Source organism: Crinia signifera, chromosome 7, assembly GCF_055691185.1.
Source record: "Crinia signifera chromosome 7, ASM5569118v1, whole genome shotgun sequence".
In the NCBI taxonomy this organism is placed as follows: domain Eukaryota; kingdom Metazoa; phylum Chordata; class Amphibia; order Anura; family Myobatrachidae; genus Crinia; species Crinia signifera.
Window position 1 is genome coordinate 109,263,083 of NC_139223.1, and position 18,861 is coordinate 109,281,943.

At 43.5% G+C, this 18,861-nt stretch overlaps 1 protein-coding gene across 2 annotated transcripts in view; it reads left to right on the forward strand.

Moving 5' to 3' along the window:
- The window catches only part of HSPBAP1 (HSPB1 associated protein 1), a 112,527-nt gene that overhangs the window by 80,777 nt on the left and 12,889 nt on the right, over nucleotides 1–18,861 (forward strand). For both annotated transcript variants that reach the window (XM_083153612.1, XM_083153611.1), the window contains exon 6: nucleotides 4,200–4,283. In XM_083153612.1, the coding sequence (XP_083009738.1) occupies nucleotides 4,200–4,283 (84 nt within the window). The remainder of the gene's footprint in view (nucleotides 1–4,199; nucleotides 4,284–18,861) is intronic.

Sequence of the window (18,861 nt, forward strand, 5' to 3'; positions counted from 1 at the left end):
AAAGTTTTAATTGTCTAAAAGGTTTAAAGCTACTTATCCCTTTGCACCAGAGGCAAGGGCTAAGTGGGAAAATCCGCCCTTGGCTGACGTGTCAGTGTCTAAGCTTTCAAAGAAAGCAGCGCTCCCTGCACCAGGGGCAGTAGCTTTAAAAGACGCTCCAGATAGGCATCTGGAAGCGGGGCTAAAACATATTTTTTACCACCGCAGGAGTTACTTTACGCCCCGGTTTTGGTCATTTCCTGGGTTAGCAGGGCCATAGAAACTTGGGCCGAAGAATTATCTAAAGGTATAGAGGAACAAAGGTCTATGGAAGACCTGGCTTTGCTGGCGGCTAATATGCGCAAATCTGTGTATATAGGAGAAGCCGACCGGGATTCAGTGGCTTTGGCCGCTAGAGTTTCTGCCTTGTCCATCACAGCTAGACACTCCTTGTGGCTCAAATCGTGGCAGGCGGAGGCAGATATATAAAAGGCTGTAGAGGGTCTGCCTTTCACAGGCGACATGCTATTTGGTCCTGAGCTGGACAAGCTTATTGCTCAGGCCACCGGGGGAGGGGGGGGGAGTCCACCTTCTTACCCACCTCGGCTCCACCTCCTAAAAAGCCTTACCAAGGACCCTCTTTCCGTTCCTTTCGTGAAGCACCAAAATTTAGAGGGAAACCTAGAGGCTCCTTTGCCCCTTCCCGAGGCAGAGGGTTCGGAGGTGCGACCACTACTTCAACCACAGGAGCCCTCCTTCGGTCACTTTCATTCCCATACTTTCCAACTAGATCTGCTCAAACAGTGGTCCAGTTTGCATGTGCACATGCACAGGCGAATTATCCTGTCCCCATGCAGTCGTCTGTCTCTGCAATGGTGGCTCCATACACCAAATCTGTTGCAGGGCCGCAGTTTCGGGGTCTGGGAATGGACCATAGTCACCACGGACGCCAGCCTCAGGGGTTGGGGTGCTGTGGTGATGGAACATCATTTCCAGGGTCGTTGGTCTCCACAAGAGGTGAAGCTCCCAATAAACATCCTGGAGCTTTGTGCGATTCCTCTGGCTTTACTGCGGGGAGGAGCTGTAAGGATCCAATCGGACAATGCCACAGCTGTGGCATATGTCAACTGCCAAGGCGGGACCCGCAGCCGCAAAGCTATGCAGGAATCCGTCCAATTCTTCAGTGGGCAGTACGTCAGGCCCTGGCCTTCTCAGCTGTGTTCATACCAGGGGTGGACAATTGGGAGACGGATTACTTAAGCCGCCAGGATGTCCACCCTGGGGAATGCGCCCTACACCCGGAGGTCTCTCAGATTGTCCACCGTTGGGGGATGCCCCAAATAGACATGATGGCATCGAAGCACTGCAAAGTGCCCTGGTATTGCTCCAGGTCACGGGACCCAGCGGCAGTGGCAACATATGCCTTAACCGTGGCTTGGAATTACTCATTAATCTACATATTCCCACCTATCTCTTTGCTGCCGCGAGTACTCAAACAGATGAAGAGGGAATCAGCAACAGTCATATTGGTGGCACCGAATTGGCCTCGTCGTCCGTGGTACGCCGATCTTCAGGGGCTCCTGATGGACCAGCCTTGGCAGCTTCCTCCAAGGGACGATCTTCTTCTGCAGGGGCCATTCCTCTACCAAGGCTTACCGTGGCTGTGTTTGACGGCGTGGCTATTGAAGCCGCGCTGTTAAGCAGACGCGGCATTCCAAAATCGGTCATTCCAACGATGCTCAGAGCTTGGGCAGAGGTCACTTCCCATAACTATTATGGAATTTGGAAGGCTTATGTGGCGTGGTGTGAATGCCATAAGTTACCTACATCTGTTTTCTGTCTTTCACGGTTACTCCGATTCCTACAGGTGGGGTTTAAGGCGGGCCTTCGACTAGGCTCGCTTTAAGTACAAGTGTCAGCCTTGTCGATATTTTTTCATCGACGCTTAGCAGTCATTCCGGAGGTCCAGACTTTCCTGAATGGAGCCCTCAGGCTCCAGCCACCTGTTCAGGCCCAGGAGGAGCCTTGGAATTTGCCTCTGGTGCTTGATTATCTCAAGTCCAGTGTTTTTGAAACATTGGACTCACGTGGGACACGATTATGCTTCTGGCTCTTACCTCGGCACAAAGGGTGTCTGACCTTAGTGCCCTGTAGTGCCGGTCCACTTATCTGGTATTTCACCAGGATAGGGCTAAACTTCGGACCAGAATGGATTACCTCCCAAAGGTTGTCTAGGCGTATCTCAACCAACCTATCGTTCCGGTACTGACAGGTGATTCAAAATCTCTGGATGTAGTTCACACCTTACAGGTTTATGTGAACAGAACCAAGGAGATCCAGAAGTCAGACTCACTATTCGTTGTGTATGCTACTGCCAAGAGCGGCTGGCCGGCCTCCAAACAAACTCTGGCAAGATGGATTACCATAAAGCAAGCGTATGTGCAGGCTGCTCAGGTTCCGCCTTCTAAAGTTTTGGCCCACTCCACATGTTCAGTGGGACCCTCTTGGGCAGCAGCTAGAGGTGTATCTCTGACTCAGCTGTGTAGAGCAGCAACATGGTCTGGTCCAAACACATTTATCAAATTTTACAAGTTTGATACTTTTGCGGCCTCTTCTTCTAATTTCGGCATCCTGCTGTGCTGCAGGATGCCCAGTGCCTTCCCGCCTGTGGGGATGGCTTTGGGACGTCCCCAGCGTAGTGACTTCATTGTCCCCTTGGATGAAGGAGAAAATAGGAGTTTGGTACTCACCGTTAATGCCCTTTCTCTAAATCCATAGGGGACACTGAACGCCCTCCCGGCGCTGTTCTTTACTGGGTATGGGTGTGTTCAGTCTGCATGCGTTGTTTGGTTGAGCATGCGATTGCACAGTTTACTGTTATACTACTGTTATGTTTACTGTTCCTAACTCTCTCTCTGTCAGAGATTCCCTGGTCTTTTTTCTCCTCTCTGGCACAATTAACTAAGACTGAGGTCTGAGGGGAGGATAGAGGGGGAGGAACCATGCTACACTTCAATTTTTTAAAGTGCTGACTCCTCCAATGCACCACTCTATCCCCAGTGTAGTGACTTCAGTGTCCCCTAGGGATTCGGAGAAAGGGAATTAACAGTGAGTACCAAATTCCTATTTTTTTTCCAAAGAAAGGACATTAGCGGAAAATGCCTCAATATGCATTGAAATTGCCCCAAATTTGCTGGCAAATTAGTGAAAACACATTGATGATCTGCTTATTGGACAATTTTTCACCACTTCAGAACAGCTAGTGTGAATCCTCATTTGTCCTAAAAAAACGAGGAAACTGCAGATTTTGAAATTTGACCTACCTTAATGTCCTAAGGACAAGTCGGACCCAATTTTCCTCCGAGCCGCCCGGCAGCTCCCTGGGAGGCTCACATACGATTAGGACTTTGATGTGCCATTTTTTACATGTGATAAATCGCATGCGATTTATCACATGTAAAAAAAATAACAGGGAGCTGCAGGGCGGTGAGGAGCAGTGGGGGTGGGCGGCTGGGGAGGAAGCAGTGGGCGGGCAGCGGCGGCTATTACATCTTTAAAATAATGTGTCAAATGACTCCGGCTTTTGATTGGCTGAGAGAGAGCACTCTCAGCCAATCATTAGCCGGGCAGTCATTTGACATGCTATTTTAAAGTTGTAATTGCCGCGGCTGCCCGCCCGCAACAGCGCTGGACAGTGGAGACTGATGGTCACCGCTGCCCGCCCTGACTGATCTGGTAACGTTGCAGCCCCACTGCTTCCTCCCCAGCGGCCCGCCCCCACTGCTCCTCACCGCTACGGCGCTGACTGTCACCGCCGCCCACCCCGACTGATCTGACATCGTATGTCCCTCCGGTCCGACCCCTGGGGCCGGGTCCGATACGCACCGGACCGCGCATCGGACCCGACCCATGTCATGAAGAACCGATTGGTACGATTTATCGGGCCGATTGATCACAATCGGCTGAAATCGGTCCAAATCGGCTCTGTGTATGCCCACCTTTAGGAAAGCTATATGTGCACTGTATTATTGTGGGACAATTTATTTTATTATATCATCTGTGCTGGGTTATAAAGAGAGCTTAGTGCTTTAGGATGCATCACTTCACACAACATGTAAGTAGCACAACATTTCTGTAACTTATTCTCATCAGAATATCATGACCGTCACACCTTGACACTCTGTTTTGAAGGATTCTATGCAGTTATTTTTTTCTTGCAGGTCCTTCTTGTCCCTCGTCTCTGGTGGCATTATGTGGAGTCCATTGATGATATCACAGTTAGTGTCAACTCTTGGATTGAGCTGGTAAATAATTCCACTTGTATTGTTTTCAGATTTTCACTGCAGTTTTGTAGGCTGAACCATTATGCAGCCTCAGTGACATCATAAGTAGCTAGTAGTAGGATACAACCCAGGTAAAGACTACAGATACATTTAGGGGTAGATCTATTAAGCTCTGTGAAGTGATAAAGTGTCTGCTTTTTATCACCAGCCAATCAGCTCCTATCTGTCATTTTTCAAACCAAGCCTGTAACATCACAGTTAGGAGCTGATTGGCTGGTGATAAAATCAGACACTTTATCACTTCACCAAGCTTAATAAATCTGCCACTAAATGTGACATGCCCTACCAATAGAAGTCCACAAAGAGAACATTTGAGGCATTATTTACAGAGGAGTCATAGAATTATGCCAAAGGCTCTAGAGTACTTATGTGAGGCTTCTCTTGATGTTCTTGGACTTTTTCCCAATGAGCTTTGTAGTTGCAATCATGGGCAGAGGATATGCATTTAAAGAATAAATTGATTATATTGCCATACAATTGATCCCTGTTATTTGGTAATTAGCTGGCTGACCCTGACTGCTCTACATGTATTATTGAGGGTAGAATCAATTTCAGTCTATTTGAAATTATTTTGGTCAAAATCTTGTAATCAGAGTTTAATAAAGAAATGGGTCTGTATGATTCTGGTAGTTCCAGGTCTCTACCCGGTTTTGGGAAAACCTTAATCACAGAGGAGTTAAAGTATTTTGGTAGGGGCGAGCATGATAGAAACACATTGTAAACCTTGTAAAGAACATCTGAAATGTTGGAGGATCATATATTTAAAAATAATCCTTTGAGAACCCATCAGGGCCCAGGGCCTTGGAAGTTTGAAAACCCGCTATCACTATTTGAATCTATTCAGAGCTGTTAGAGATGCTGCCTGAGACTGACACCTGGGGTAATTGAAGGCCTTTTTCTTATCCGCGTATATAGGCGAGTGGCCATACAATTTGGAATAGTAGTTTTTAAGGACTTCAGTAATGTCAGTGTTTTTCCTGACTAGTTTTCTGGTAGGCTCTTGCAGGGTTTAAATTATTGAGGGAGGATGTCGTCCCTTCAATAGGTTAGTCATCAATTTACTGGATTTATTTCCAAGGCAAAATAAATTAGAATCCCTGTGAAATGTGCGCTTAGCCTCAATATTTTCAAATAGTGCATTTTGGTGTATATATTTTTACTGTGCAACCACTGTAGGATTAGTTTTATATACCTGATATGCTGAAGTCAATTGGTTTTGCAATTCAAGATATTCAATTTGCAGCCGTTTATCTCTATCTTTACAGTATGACAATATAAATCATCTGATCACCGTCTTAGCGGCCTGCCAGTACAATAAGGGGTCCTGTTCAGCATCTGAATTATTAAGTGTATAATCAGCCCAGGCTTCTTCCAACATATTATGAAATTTTAAGGAATTAGATAGATAAGATAGAAACCTCCATTGCCTTACTGAACCTTTATCATCATTAAGCGCCAGTTTCAACCAGCAAAGGGCATGGTCAGAGGTATGAATGGCCTCAATCTTAGAATCAACAACTCTGTTAAGAAAGTAGAATATCATTGATGCAAGACATGGTGCCATGTGCCAAGGATAGGCAGGTAAAATCTCGTTCCAATGGGTAACATGCACGCCAAAGAGCAACCACTTTCACTGTCTAAGAATCTGGGGTATGCCTATCGGCAGGTTAGCTTGTCTTGACCCAGAATGAGTGTTACGTTCCGTCTTTGCTGATGCCACAATATTGAAATTCCCCCACCAAAACATTACTGCCCAAGTGACCACACAATTTTGAAAAAAAAAAAAAAAAAAAGGTTCTAGAGTATTGATTCGGGGCATATAGGTGGCATAAAATAAACCTAGTACAGTCTAAGGACACATCAGAAATAACATACTGCCTCTGTGGGTCAGAATCTACTAAGTTATACAGTAGACACCACAACAGACCATCCCATAGAATTCAGTTTCAGCACTTCCTGTGGGATAAGGTGGGTCTCCTGAAGTAGCACTATATCCAGAGAAGTTTTATTAAGATACATAAGGATTATTTTTCTTTTGATCGGGTAATTAATCCAAGTGCCTATTTTCAGGCTAGCCACGGGGTTCGTGAGCAGGGTGTATGATAAACCAACACATGCTATAATATATACAGTTACAGTTGGAGCACCTGTCAACTTTGTTCCTTTGGTGTTGGCTCACCATGGCTATCCTATTGTTCTCAGCAGCATAACAATACATAGAATAATATAGTAGGGGATTAGCAGAGTTATCCTATTACTCACCAGACACGACACATGAGGAAAAGAAAAGGTGGGGAAGACACCAGAAAATAAGCACAGGGACCATGTAGGCCCAGAAGAAAACAAATAAATTCTGGCAACAGCCAGTCAAAACACAACCTATCTAGACTTCCTTAGACATTTTCAGAGAATCACAATCCTCCTGACAAGTGAGGGTTGCTCCTAACGCCTCCCAGCCTATTGTAACATAAAATATCTATAAAGGCACTTCCACATAGAGACCATAACAGTATCAGTGATTTTTTTTTTCCTCCTATGATTGCTGTGGTTGCAATTACAATGAGAAATAGTTCTTCAGCATATAATAAACAATGAACAATAACGTGAATATAATATATTATGAACATCACAATGAGCTATTTATAGTGCAACTTGTTTTCAGCAGCCCAGTGACGGAGTGCTTGCAGCTAAAAACTTAGAAAGAAAAAGAAGGAAAAAGCATTTCCATGTGATATCACATATTAAACCTGTAACCCGTGCATGTCGGTCTGAAGTGTACCGAGACCCGGTTACGGTCTCGTCTTCCTTAATAAAGCTTTCAGCATCTGCCACCATAGAAAACTCTTTGGATGTATTTCCAGAAAATATTTTAGCAGGATATATATAAAGGCGAAGCATCCCGACTCTATAACAGCTGCATGCAGAGTGGAGAAAAAGCCTTGCAGGCCCGTGTAACCTCAGCAGATTAGTCTTAAAACTAATTTTTTAAACTGGATCTAATTTTAGATCCATTCCAAGTTAAATCATGGTGACGTTGCAAAGCCTGCCACAGTGCTTCTTTATGTATGTAATTCGGCCAATCCCACTATCCTCAGGTAATTTCTCATTGATCTGTTTTCCAAATCATCAGTTTTATTGACAAGACTATATTGCTCCTTTTACAGTTGATCTGTGGTAACTTTCAACTCATGCACATCTTTGAAGACTTCCCCAGTCTAGTTTCAGTCCCAATGACCCTTTGACACAGTTGTTTAAACTGTGCCTTATATCTAGACCTTTCCATGTCGACCTTTTGAAGGTCAACCTTTTGACCCTGGCAACTTTTTGACTCTCGACATTTGGACCCTGTCAACCTTTTTATTGTCGACCTTTTGACCCTGTCAACATTTTCATTGTCAACCTTTGGACCCTGTCAACATTTGGACCCTGTCGACCTTTTGACTGTCGACCATTAGTGGCCGACCATATGATTGTATACCTAGACACTGTAGATGTAATATATCATAACCAACAAAAGCATACATAACCAAACAAAATTTAAGCTAAACAGGAGGGGATCACTACTGGAACCATTAGGGAAATATTGAGCTCCTTCGCCTTCAGACACATAAATATGCCAGGGAGACCAGCATACTAAAGGTGAAGATGCTGACTATGAGTATTGTAGAAATTCAGTTTCCATAAGAAGATGGTTTGTTTTGTGGATAACTTTCAGCAGTGTCGGGGGAGCAGATTGCTTCCACATCTGGGCCAGATTAGCTCGAGTGGCATCAAAATATGACCTAAAACATATTTATTAGCAGGGGAAACATTGGCAGGCATAATATGAAGTAACGACAGGGCGGGATCGTTACAGATATTTATGCTTAGTACTTTATAAATTAAGGCGAATACCACATTCCAGTAGTGCAAATTTACCAGGCAGGACCAAAAGATGTGAAATATGTGGGCAGCATTACCACATAAACCCCAGCACTTGTTAGAACAAGAAGGCCAAAAGGTATGAAGATGGTCAGGGGTCAAGTACAGTCTATGGATCAACTTAATGTGCATTTCAGTGTGATTTAGACATCTAGACATGGAGTAAGAGATAAGAAAATTTTACGCCATTGAGCAGGTGTGAGTGCTATACCTTGGTCCAGTTTCCATTTCTTTTGAGCATTGGATGGAGCTAAATGACAGAAGTTACCTAACTTTTATACCAGAAGGAAACATCACCTTTCGAGTTAAATAAAGTGGTGCGGGCAAGGAGAGACTGCGAGAGTGCGTCCAGTGGGAGAGATTTCCACCAGTGTGCTATTTTGAAAATAGTGGAGGTGTTCTGAGGAGGAGGGGGGGGGGGGGGGCAATTGCAGTTGGAGGAAGGAAACAGGCAGTAAACATTGGCCATGTAGAATATCTCTTAAAAGAGTAATACCCAATTAGCTCCATTTGTGACGGTTTAAGTTAGGGATCAGTCTTGTCACAGTATAGAGATGCGTGATATGGTGCAAGCTGAAGAAGGCATGGTGGCAGATAATTTGTACCAGGCTAGCAGTGATGCTTTAGTAGACAGGAGCAGGATAAGACAGTGTGGTCTGAGGGGCTTAGGTATCCATAGCAGGTCTGTGAATGGGAAGAAAGCCAGTTCAAGATCTACCCATCCCATTGTGAAATCGGTATCTGAGTAGTACTTGAGGTAGGCAAGTAGACATGCCTCTTGATATAAATATAAGTTAGGAAGGCCCAAGCCTCCTGAGGCTCTCGGCAGTACCATTCTAGATCAGGCTAAAATTAGGGCTTTGGAGGACCAAACATATTTGGTTAAAATAGAGGTGCAAGATCGTAGATCTTGTTTTGGGAAGATGTATGGAATTGAGTGGAATAGGTATATGAGTTTGGGTAGAAGGGAGATTTTAAACACCCCAGCCAGGATCGTCATAGTTGTTAGGAGGGGGTGAAATTAGCATAGAAAACAGCGGAGGAGTGTGTAGGGATGTAAATTCCTAAATATTTGATTGGGCCCTTTTGACAATTTTACTGGTAGGTCAAATGCAGGTGGGTTAGAGAGGAAGAGCGGTTTATGGGGAGGGCATCGGTTTTGGTGATGTTTAATTTATAGTAAGAGGCAGAATTATACTTATTCAATCTAGAATGGAGAATGGTGAGGGAAGTAGAGGGATCAGATATAAAAAAGAGAACATTGTCTGCAGAGACTACGTTTATGAGAGGTTAAACCGATTTTGAGGCCGGGGATGCCTATAGCATTATGCACGGAAGCGGCAAGGGGTTCAATAGACAAAATAAAAATCAATGGAAATAGAGGGCAGCCTTGTTGTGTACCATTTGTAATGGAGAACGGGTCAGACTGAAATTCATTCCTGAACACCCGAGCCGTAGGAGAGCTGCAGTATAGTGCAAAAATAGATGTTAGAATACGGTCTGTAAAGCCAAAATGGGTTAGGACCTTGTGCATGTAGGACCAATTCAATCTATAAAACACCTTCTCGGCATCGAGAGTTAGCAGGAGAAGGCCTTGATCTTTAGGAAGAGAATTAATCGAACAGACTCCGTACAAAATTTTACCTATCTGGAAATAAATCAGGTAAAATTTTAGCACGTAAATTGAGAATGCAACACGCTAAAAATAGAATTAAGCTTATTCACTCCCCCACTAACGAGAAACTTTTGAACCAAAAGGATATTTCTAAAATACTATTCCCAACTAAATAATCTATCTCTCAACCAGAGCCGGCCCTAGCCTAAATGATGCCCTAGGCAAGATTTTGGCTGGTGCCCCCTAGCACCGCCACTAGTTCTGCCTCTGATCCTGCTCCCCTTTCCCAGCACCATCAACCCTCATCATAGCAGTCATCATTTTGGTGCTCCTACCCGCAATATTTTAAATAGAAACAGTGCACACATTCGGTGCGCAGCCCAAACAGGGGTGTGTTCTTGCTGGGAAGGGGCATGGCCACACAATAGTACCCCCAATTCAAATTATGCCACACAGTAGTGCAACTTTATTCACATTATATCATGCGATGGTATCCCTTATTCACGTTACAACACACAGTAGTACACTTTACCTTATGTACATTGCTCCTCACATTATTCACATTATACCCTTAAAAAAAATCCTGAGAAAATATTGTATTTTAAGTACCTCCATGGCCACACTGCAACCCAGCACAAAGCAGTGTGTGCTGGGCAGAGGAGAAGAGCTGCAGCTGCTGCTGTCACTTAAGGGGAGGGGGCCCGGGGCCCCCACTGGGCCCTTCCATCAGACTTTGGCCTGGGTAATTTGTACCCCCTACCCCTTTCTCTCGGCAACCCTGATAATACCACACAGTAATGTCCCTTACACATAACACACATTATTAATGTCCTTATAACCATAGTGCCCCTTACACATTATGTCAACCTTTATTAATGCCCTTCATACACATAATGACACACATAATGCCCCTTACACATATGTTGCACATTATTAATGCCCTTATACACATGACACACATAATGCCCATTACACATATGTTGCACATTATTAATGCCCTTATACACATGACACACATAATGCCTGTTACACATATGTCGCACATTATTAATGCATTTATACATGACACACATAATGCCCCTTACACATATGCCGAACACTATTGCACAACCAACCCACCCGCAGACAGCACTCGCACAGCCGCTAACACTGTGACCTCTGACTCTGCTTGGATACAGATGTTTCCTCATACATCTTGTCTCAATAGGCCATGCAGCTCCTGGCCAGTTCTGCTAACGTCGGGTGCCTTTTTCGCTGAAAATTTGTCTTATTTGCATTGTTATGACCTGCACACACAAGCAGCTTCCGATGATTAAAATGATATGTGGCATGCCTATATTCTGTGTGCGACTGTGGCTGTACCTGTATACAGAATGCTATGTTACAGTGATTTCCATGAATACACTATTTCATATGCCGTTACCACCTCACTCACACACAGAATGTAGGCATGCTGCATATCATTTTAATCAGCAGAAGCTGCTGATGCCCCTAGGCATTCCAAATGCCCTAGGCAATTGCCTAGTTTGCCTATGCCTAAGGCCGGCTCTGCTCTCAACCTAGAAACCCCTCAACCCTCTAAAACCTCTATCTCCTCTTTTTTAGATGGAGTTAACCTGCCCTCCTTGTCCAATGATCAATTAGATGTCTTAAATTCCCCTTGGTCACCATCTAAAGTTGATAACGCTATTAAATCCCTATCGCGAGGTAAAGACCCTGGCCCTGACAGGTTCATAAATAACTTTTACTTCACCTACCTCGAAACTCTCACACCCTATCTCACTGATCTCTTCAATACCATTACCTCCTCAGGCTCCCTCCCCAAGGAAATGTTGGAGGCACACATAATAAGAGCAAAAAGGGGAGAGACGGTAGTGCCAGTCACACAGGAAAATGAATAATAATTTCTGTAGAATGACCCCTCTTGTTTCTATTGCAATATCATATAGATGTGATATGTTATAATATGTAGATGAGGGTGTGCTACCACGGGACACAGGTTTGAAGACAATTTTATTAGGAAAGAGGAGAATATCACTTGGTGGTGCAATTTGGGAGAAAAGGAATTAAAATATAACCTTTATTAGAGTTAATTTGTAAAAGTTGCAAAATATTGACTAAAAGACAAACGAATAAGACACAGACAGTGTGATTAAAAAGGATACTAAATCCTCGCGCAGTGGATCCCATAGAGCGGCTATCGCAGGTGACAGCTGGTCCCCATATCGGCTAAGCACTCCAGTGTTGGTACGTCTGACCGCACGTGGGATCCAGCCTCCGCCAGTGAATACATGCCCGCAGCCTCCACACACAGGCTCTGGGCTGTCACTTGCCACCAACATTTAGATTTACTATTTGGAAGTCTTGTTCACTCCTATTGCATAGTGCATTGTATCTACACACCCTTATTGCCATTCAATAGACAAGTCGTCTGACCACATAGGGATCCTTTCCCATGATCACGTCATATGTCAGTAAGAGAGTGGCACATCTATGGTGTATAGTGTACTAAATTTGAAACCTTGGTAATGCTAGCCACAAAGAATACTGTACCCTACATATCGGGGAGGGCTCAGCAGTGGGGATCCACTGCGCGAGGATTTAGTATGCTATTTAATCACACTGTCTGTGTCTTATTCGTTTGTCTTTTAGTCAATATTTCGCAACTTTTACCAATTAACTCTAATAAAGGTTATATTTTAATTCCTTTTCCGCAGCGCTTTACAGAGTATAGTTGAACATTCACATCAGTCCCTGCCCCAGTAGAGCTTACAATTTATATTCCCTACCACATGTGCACGCACACACAGACATTATAGGGTTAATTTTGTTGGGAGCCAATTAACCTACCAGTATATTTTTGGATTGTGGAAGGAAACAGGAGTACCCGGAGGAAACCCACGCAAGTACGGGGAGAATATACAAACTCCGCACAGTGAGAGCCATGGTGGGAATCTAACCCATGACCTCAGCGCTGAGACAGTAATGCTAACAATTACACCATCCGTACTGCCCGCATGATGGATACAATTAGGTATATCTAAACTGATGAAGGTGTATAGAATTACAATGGGGACGTGTGTAAAATTACACTGGAGGCAGGTATGTGGAATTACAATGAGGGACACGTGTATAATTCTGCTGTGGGGGGAGGTGTGTGGAATTACAGTAGGGACATGTGTGTATAATTATGCTGTGTGAGCAGGTGTGCGGAATTACAATGGGGACATGTGTGTAAAATTACGCTGGGGGTCAGGTATGTGGAATTACAATGAGGGACACGTCTGTATAATTCAGCTGTGGGGGAAGGTGTGTGGAATTACAATGGGGACATGTTAAATATATATATATATATATATATGTCAATTATGTATTATATTTGATTAAAAACTGATGGTGTGTCTTGGCAATTTCAATATCTTGTTTACTGTGCCACAGGCTGAATCACTGATCTAAGGTGTTCTCAGACAATGTAGAAGGTAGTAGCTTACTTGAATCACCAAGTTAGCACCAAAAGTTGAATTCTAATTAGAGAAGTAGCAGGTATTATGGAGTGGGCTAAATGGCACTTGAAATGTTTATTGGTTTTGCTGGGTTTAGGATTCACTACACATTCACTGCGTTCCGGAGGGCTGGCTGCCACTCGCTCTCTCCGTATTCAATGTCGGAGGGGCGAGTAGCCCCTCGCGGCGAATCTTAACCCCTGCAGCGGACGAGCGTCCGCGGCAGGGAGCCATGGGACGGTGGCAGGCAGGGAGATTGAAGTCTCCCTGCCTGCCCCAGAACGTATGTGGGGGGGAGGTGGGCTCCCCGGGACCCAGGCAGCACAAGCTGCCCCCCCCCAGAGCCAGCAGGGGACCGGGTATAGTCACTGCTCCCGATTATGCATATGTAATAATCAGGTGCAGTGAATATATGAATATCTAATGAGCAGCTCGGCTCCCGGCCCCCTGCTGGCTGCTCAGTGTAAAAAAATATATATATTTTTTTTTTTTATTAAAATATATATTCATGTGCTATAAGCACATGAATAAAAATAGCATGCCCCTTCTCAGAATAAAATTCCTGATTTTTTTACACCAAAATTAAAACAAAAAACCTTTTATTATTTAAAAAGTTCACATTCCACTTCTCCATGAAAAGATGGAGAATTGCTACATGGAGAGACACGGCGAAAATCACTCAGAAAGACGGCGAGAAGTGCACATTGAATAGGGTTGCTCGCTTTTGGAGAGCAAAAGTCTCCACCCAACGTGAGAAAAGCACAAACTCGCCATAAAACATGGTGAATTTTTCTCATTGAATACTGCCCCTAAACTTGATAATAAATGCATTCATGTTATCTTTATTTGAGCCCTACAGGATGTTCTTATAAAGCTGTTATTTCAGCCAGAAGGGTGGGTGAATTGCAAGCATTATGGGCAGAGGAGCCTTATTTGAATATCCTGCTGGACAGAGTTGTTTTAAAACAAATGCAACTTGCATGCAAAAGTAGTCTGCATTCCTCTTGAATCAAGAGATACAAAATATGAAAAGGAAGAGAAGTTGCATATGCTGGATTTGGTGAGGGAAATATCCGTCTATTTAGGCAGGGTAATATAAAGCATTTGTTTGTCCTACCAGAAGGTGCCAGAAAAGGTTGTGCAATGTGCAGTGGCGATGTAAACTATTGCTCAATGTTAAATTAATGAAAGGTGGAAGTAAAGCTGCGATACATCTTAAGTCACACTGAACCAGAGCAGTTTGACCCCATAGGCTAAGAAGGCTCTGGTGTTTGTGAAAGATATTTGTGCAGCAGCTATGTGGTGATCTGTTCATTCTTTCCGTAGTCACTATGCTTTGGATATTAAAGATTCTCGATTTGGAAGTTATGTCCTTAAAGGGGCAGTGTTATAAAGTCAGGAATATAAGCATGACTATACTCATTGCTTGATTATTTCCTTGAATAATTCTGAGTGATATCAGTAACCAGATTTAAAAACTACATGGTAGTAGGAATCCGAGATCTTGGTTACATATATTTGCATATTTGGGAAACAATAATTTTTTTTCTTACTCTGGATTACCCCTCCCTTTTATGTAGCTGAGTGATATCACTAAATAGATTGGAGGAAACTTACTAATATGGGAGTTGTATTTCAGATGGGATGTTGCTATGGGCAGCAAATAAGATCCTATCTATTATCTTCTAGAACAGGGGTGGCCACACCTGTCCTCAAGATCTAGCAACAGTTCCTGTTTTTCAGGCAACCTGTGGATCTATAGTAGGAATGAATGCAGCATGTTTGAAAATGTGACAGTGACTAATGACTACAGCTGTGCACCAGCTAGGTGATCTGGGGAATGTGACAGTTAGTAATGATTACAGCTGTACACCAGCTAGGTGATCTGGGGAATGTGACAGTTAGTAATAACTAAAGCTGTGCACCAGCTAGGTGATCTGGGAAATGTGACAGTTAGTAATGACTACAGCTGTGCATCAGCTAGGTGATCTGGGGAATGTGACAGTTAGTAATGACTACAGCTGTGCACCACCTAGGTGATCTGGGGAATGTGACAGTTAGTAATGACTCCTGCTGTGCACCAGCTAGGTGATTTGGAAAATGTGGACCGTTTGGTTATCTCGAAGACCAGTTTGGCCACCCCTGTTGTAGAAGTGCTTAATAAATAAGAAGTAGATTCGGATTGGTTGCCCATAGCAATAATTCATGTGAAATAGAACTCCCATCTTAGTTAGTTTCCCCATTTAGCATCTTCCATTTCTCTCCCTCAGAGTGATGCTAACAAAAACTGCGAGATTACTCTCACTGCGGCAATGCGAGTTTGTGATTGGACTGCAAAAATGCATGTGCATTGCAAATTTTCTATGAAAATGACCACTTACTGCTCACACAAGGCAACTCGCACTTAATTGGATTGACAAATGTGTCTTACTATATGGTATGGAATGTTTTTGCCTTTATAAGCATAGCATATTATATAATTCCGCTACAGTTACATACTGTAGGTAGTTACTTATTTTTCCTCTCTTAAAGGCTTCTCCAACGACACTTTATATTATGCAGCAGAATAATTTGGCTGCAGATTTATTTCATTCTAATATAATGAAATTCAGATTTTTACTCTATAAGCGATTTATCATCTTATATATTTTACATCATCTTTTGTGTGCTAACCACAGTCCCTTTTATAAAACATTCACATCAGATAATGGTGCCAATTTTAACTCAAGGCTCAATTTAATTGGCTCTGTGAGGGCTGCCTACGGAAAATGAAGATAGTAATGAATTGTGGATGAGGCAGAGTTAATTGTAGGATATTAAACATTTGAATTACTTACATTACTTTGGCCCTGGGGGAAACCATTACCAAAATAATGCACTACAAAAAAATGAACTTGTTATTAATATGTTGTTAATTTATAGTGTAGTCATGTGATAATAACTCTATTTAAATCTATCTTTCTTAAATCTCAGTAGTATTGCCATTCTATTACTTCTGAGATTTAGCTACCTTGTGATATTACTGCTGGTAAATAACTGTGGTAACTTTGGCTTTAATGATGGAGGCTATTCAATTAGCCTCTCGATTTCTTCTGAAAGGTTGGTCAATGCCCGTTATCTTTGTGTATTACCAGGCATTATACAGTATTATCAGATGGTACATGATATTCGTAAAAGGTCAAGTATTCCACCATTAGCATGGTCGTGAAACCCGATAACTCACAGCTAGACATTGATAATTGCCTGTGTCAGGAATAATTGAATAGTCCCAGTGGGATGAATTATACACAGCTATCAGCTGGGGATTTTAGGTATTAAGGCATTTAGGGAGTGAAGTGGATTTCACTGTTAATTGGGTCGCAGAACCACATTATTCTCTTCCAGAAGCTGGTGAAAAAAAATCCCTGACAAGTGCCGTTTTTCTTCTTTTTTTTTTTTTTGCTAACGGAATTCTCCTACAGATGTATCCACATACAACTGAGGCCCCTTACACATTAAAAGGCCATTCTAGTCATGCCATGCTGAGCATATGATTGCACTTGATATTTGAAATACTGTGCGGCATGCCTATTTTCTGTGTGCTACTGCTGCTGTATCTGCATATGAATTCCAACACTAGTGTATTCCCATACTCACTGACACAACTTGCATTCTACAGTACTGCTACAGTATATATCAGCTATCATTCCTCACTTCTTATCCATTCTCAATATCACTCCTCCCCTCCCATACTGCCTCACTATAGCCATTACTTCTCTCACCTCCCATACTGCCTCTCCATACCCACTATCACTCCCCACCTTCAATACTTCTGCCTCCCCATCCCCACTATTACACCTTGCCTCCAATACTTTCTATCCATACCCACCATCACTTCATCTTCCATACTGCCTCTCCATATCCACTATCACACCTCACCTTCTATACTGCCTCACCTTTCCTACTGTAACTGCTCACCTCCCATACTGCCTATATGCACTGACACCTTACCTCCTATATTGCCTCTCCGGTATCATTTCGTATCCCCATACTGTCCCCTTATTCCCGCTATCACTCCTAACCATTCACTGTGCCTCTCCATCCCCACTTAAGGTGAATTCACATTAGCTGTTTATGGTTAAAGATATGCACTATAACGATATTTTTGTGGATATAGGCTAGAGTGTACGCACTGTGTTCTGTACTCTACCACCAACAGATACCAGGTAAATCACCCACCCAGCATGCCATACCACCATACGACCAACCGCTAATCTCTCCATCCTGCAGTAAACACACACACCTCACCATACCCAACCCACGCCACTAGGGATTACAGCACCCACAAACACCCTTCCTAACCCACCATCCCCCTTCATCGGCTCCTCCAACACCCCCCCCCCCCCATCCTCAACCCGACTACAGCACCCCCACCAACATGGGGACCTGCACCTAACCAAACTACACCACCCACACGGCCCAACCCCGCAACTGCAACTCAATGGCACACAGTATCCCTGAACCCACCACTCGCACACCCACACCACCCCCAAGCACCTCCCCCACACCCATATCACCCAACCCTCACTCACGCAATAACTGCGTTCACATTACCTGTACCCTGGTGGTGCATGGTGGTCCCTCGGCGTCCACGTTGTCCCCCGGAGTCCACAGTAGGACTTCAGCACTGTCTCCAGTATCTCCAGCGGCCCCAGGAGTGCTTTGCACGAGTTCCCAGGCGTGCCGGTGACATCACGCAAAAGCACTCCTGGGATCGCTGGAGAGGATCCTGAAGGCCTGCCATGGACACCGGGGGACTTTGTAAGTCTAAAAAAAGGGTTAAGGAAAAAAATATATGAATTGTTCCAAAAAAAACCCACGGTTTTTGGACTAATTCGGATATGGGATGCACGGATAGGGGATACTTAACCTGTATATAAATAAATATATTATGTACAAAGAGCAAAGTCACTCACCAGTCTTGAAGCAGAAAAGAGTTTTAATCAGGCAGCATGGCAGGGGATAATCAACGTTTCGGTCCACCTGTGGGACCTTTGTGAAGATGTCTGACAAGTACCAATACATCAGTATTTATGCTCCCCATGACCCTGAACCACTTATCGTACAATTAAATAGTATTCGAGAGCTATATTATCAAAATGAATTGTGTGTATATAAAGTTAATCTATAATACACCCTCATTATAATCTATTGCTCAAACAATCATAGAATATGATGTATTGGGTCAAAGAGGCATGTGGGCAACTCCTTTTCTGCTTCAAGACTGGTGAGTGACTCCGCTCTTTATACCAATACTGGACTGAAGTTGGCCCTGTATATGGATTGTCACCCAAGCAATGCATCCTGCTTAGATGTGAGTGCCAGTCACACGGAATATTTATATTTTTATATATATATATATATATATATATATATATATATATATATATACACATTTTGTCCCCCGTATTTTTGGAACCAGGTCCGGCTTAATGAGCCCGCGGCTGGCTATGCTCAGGAG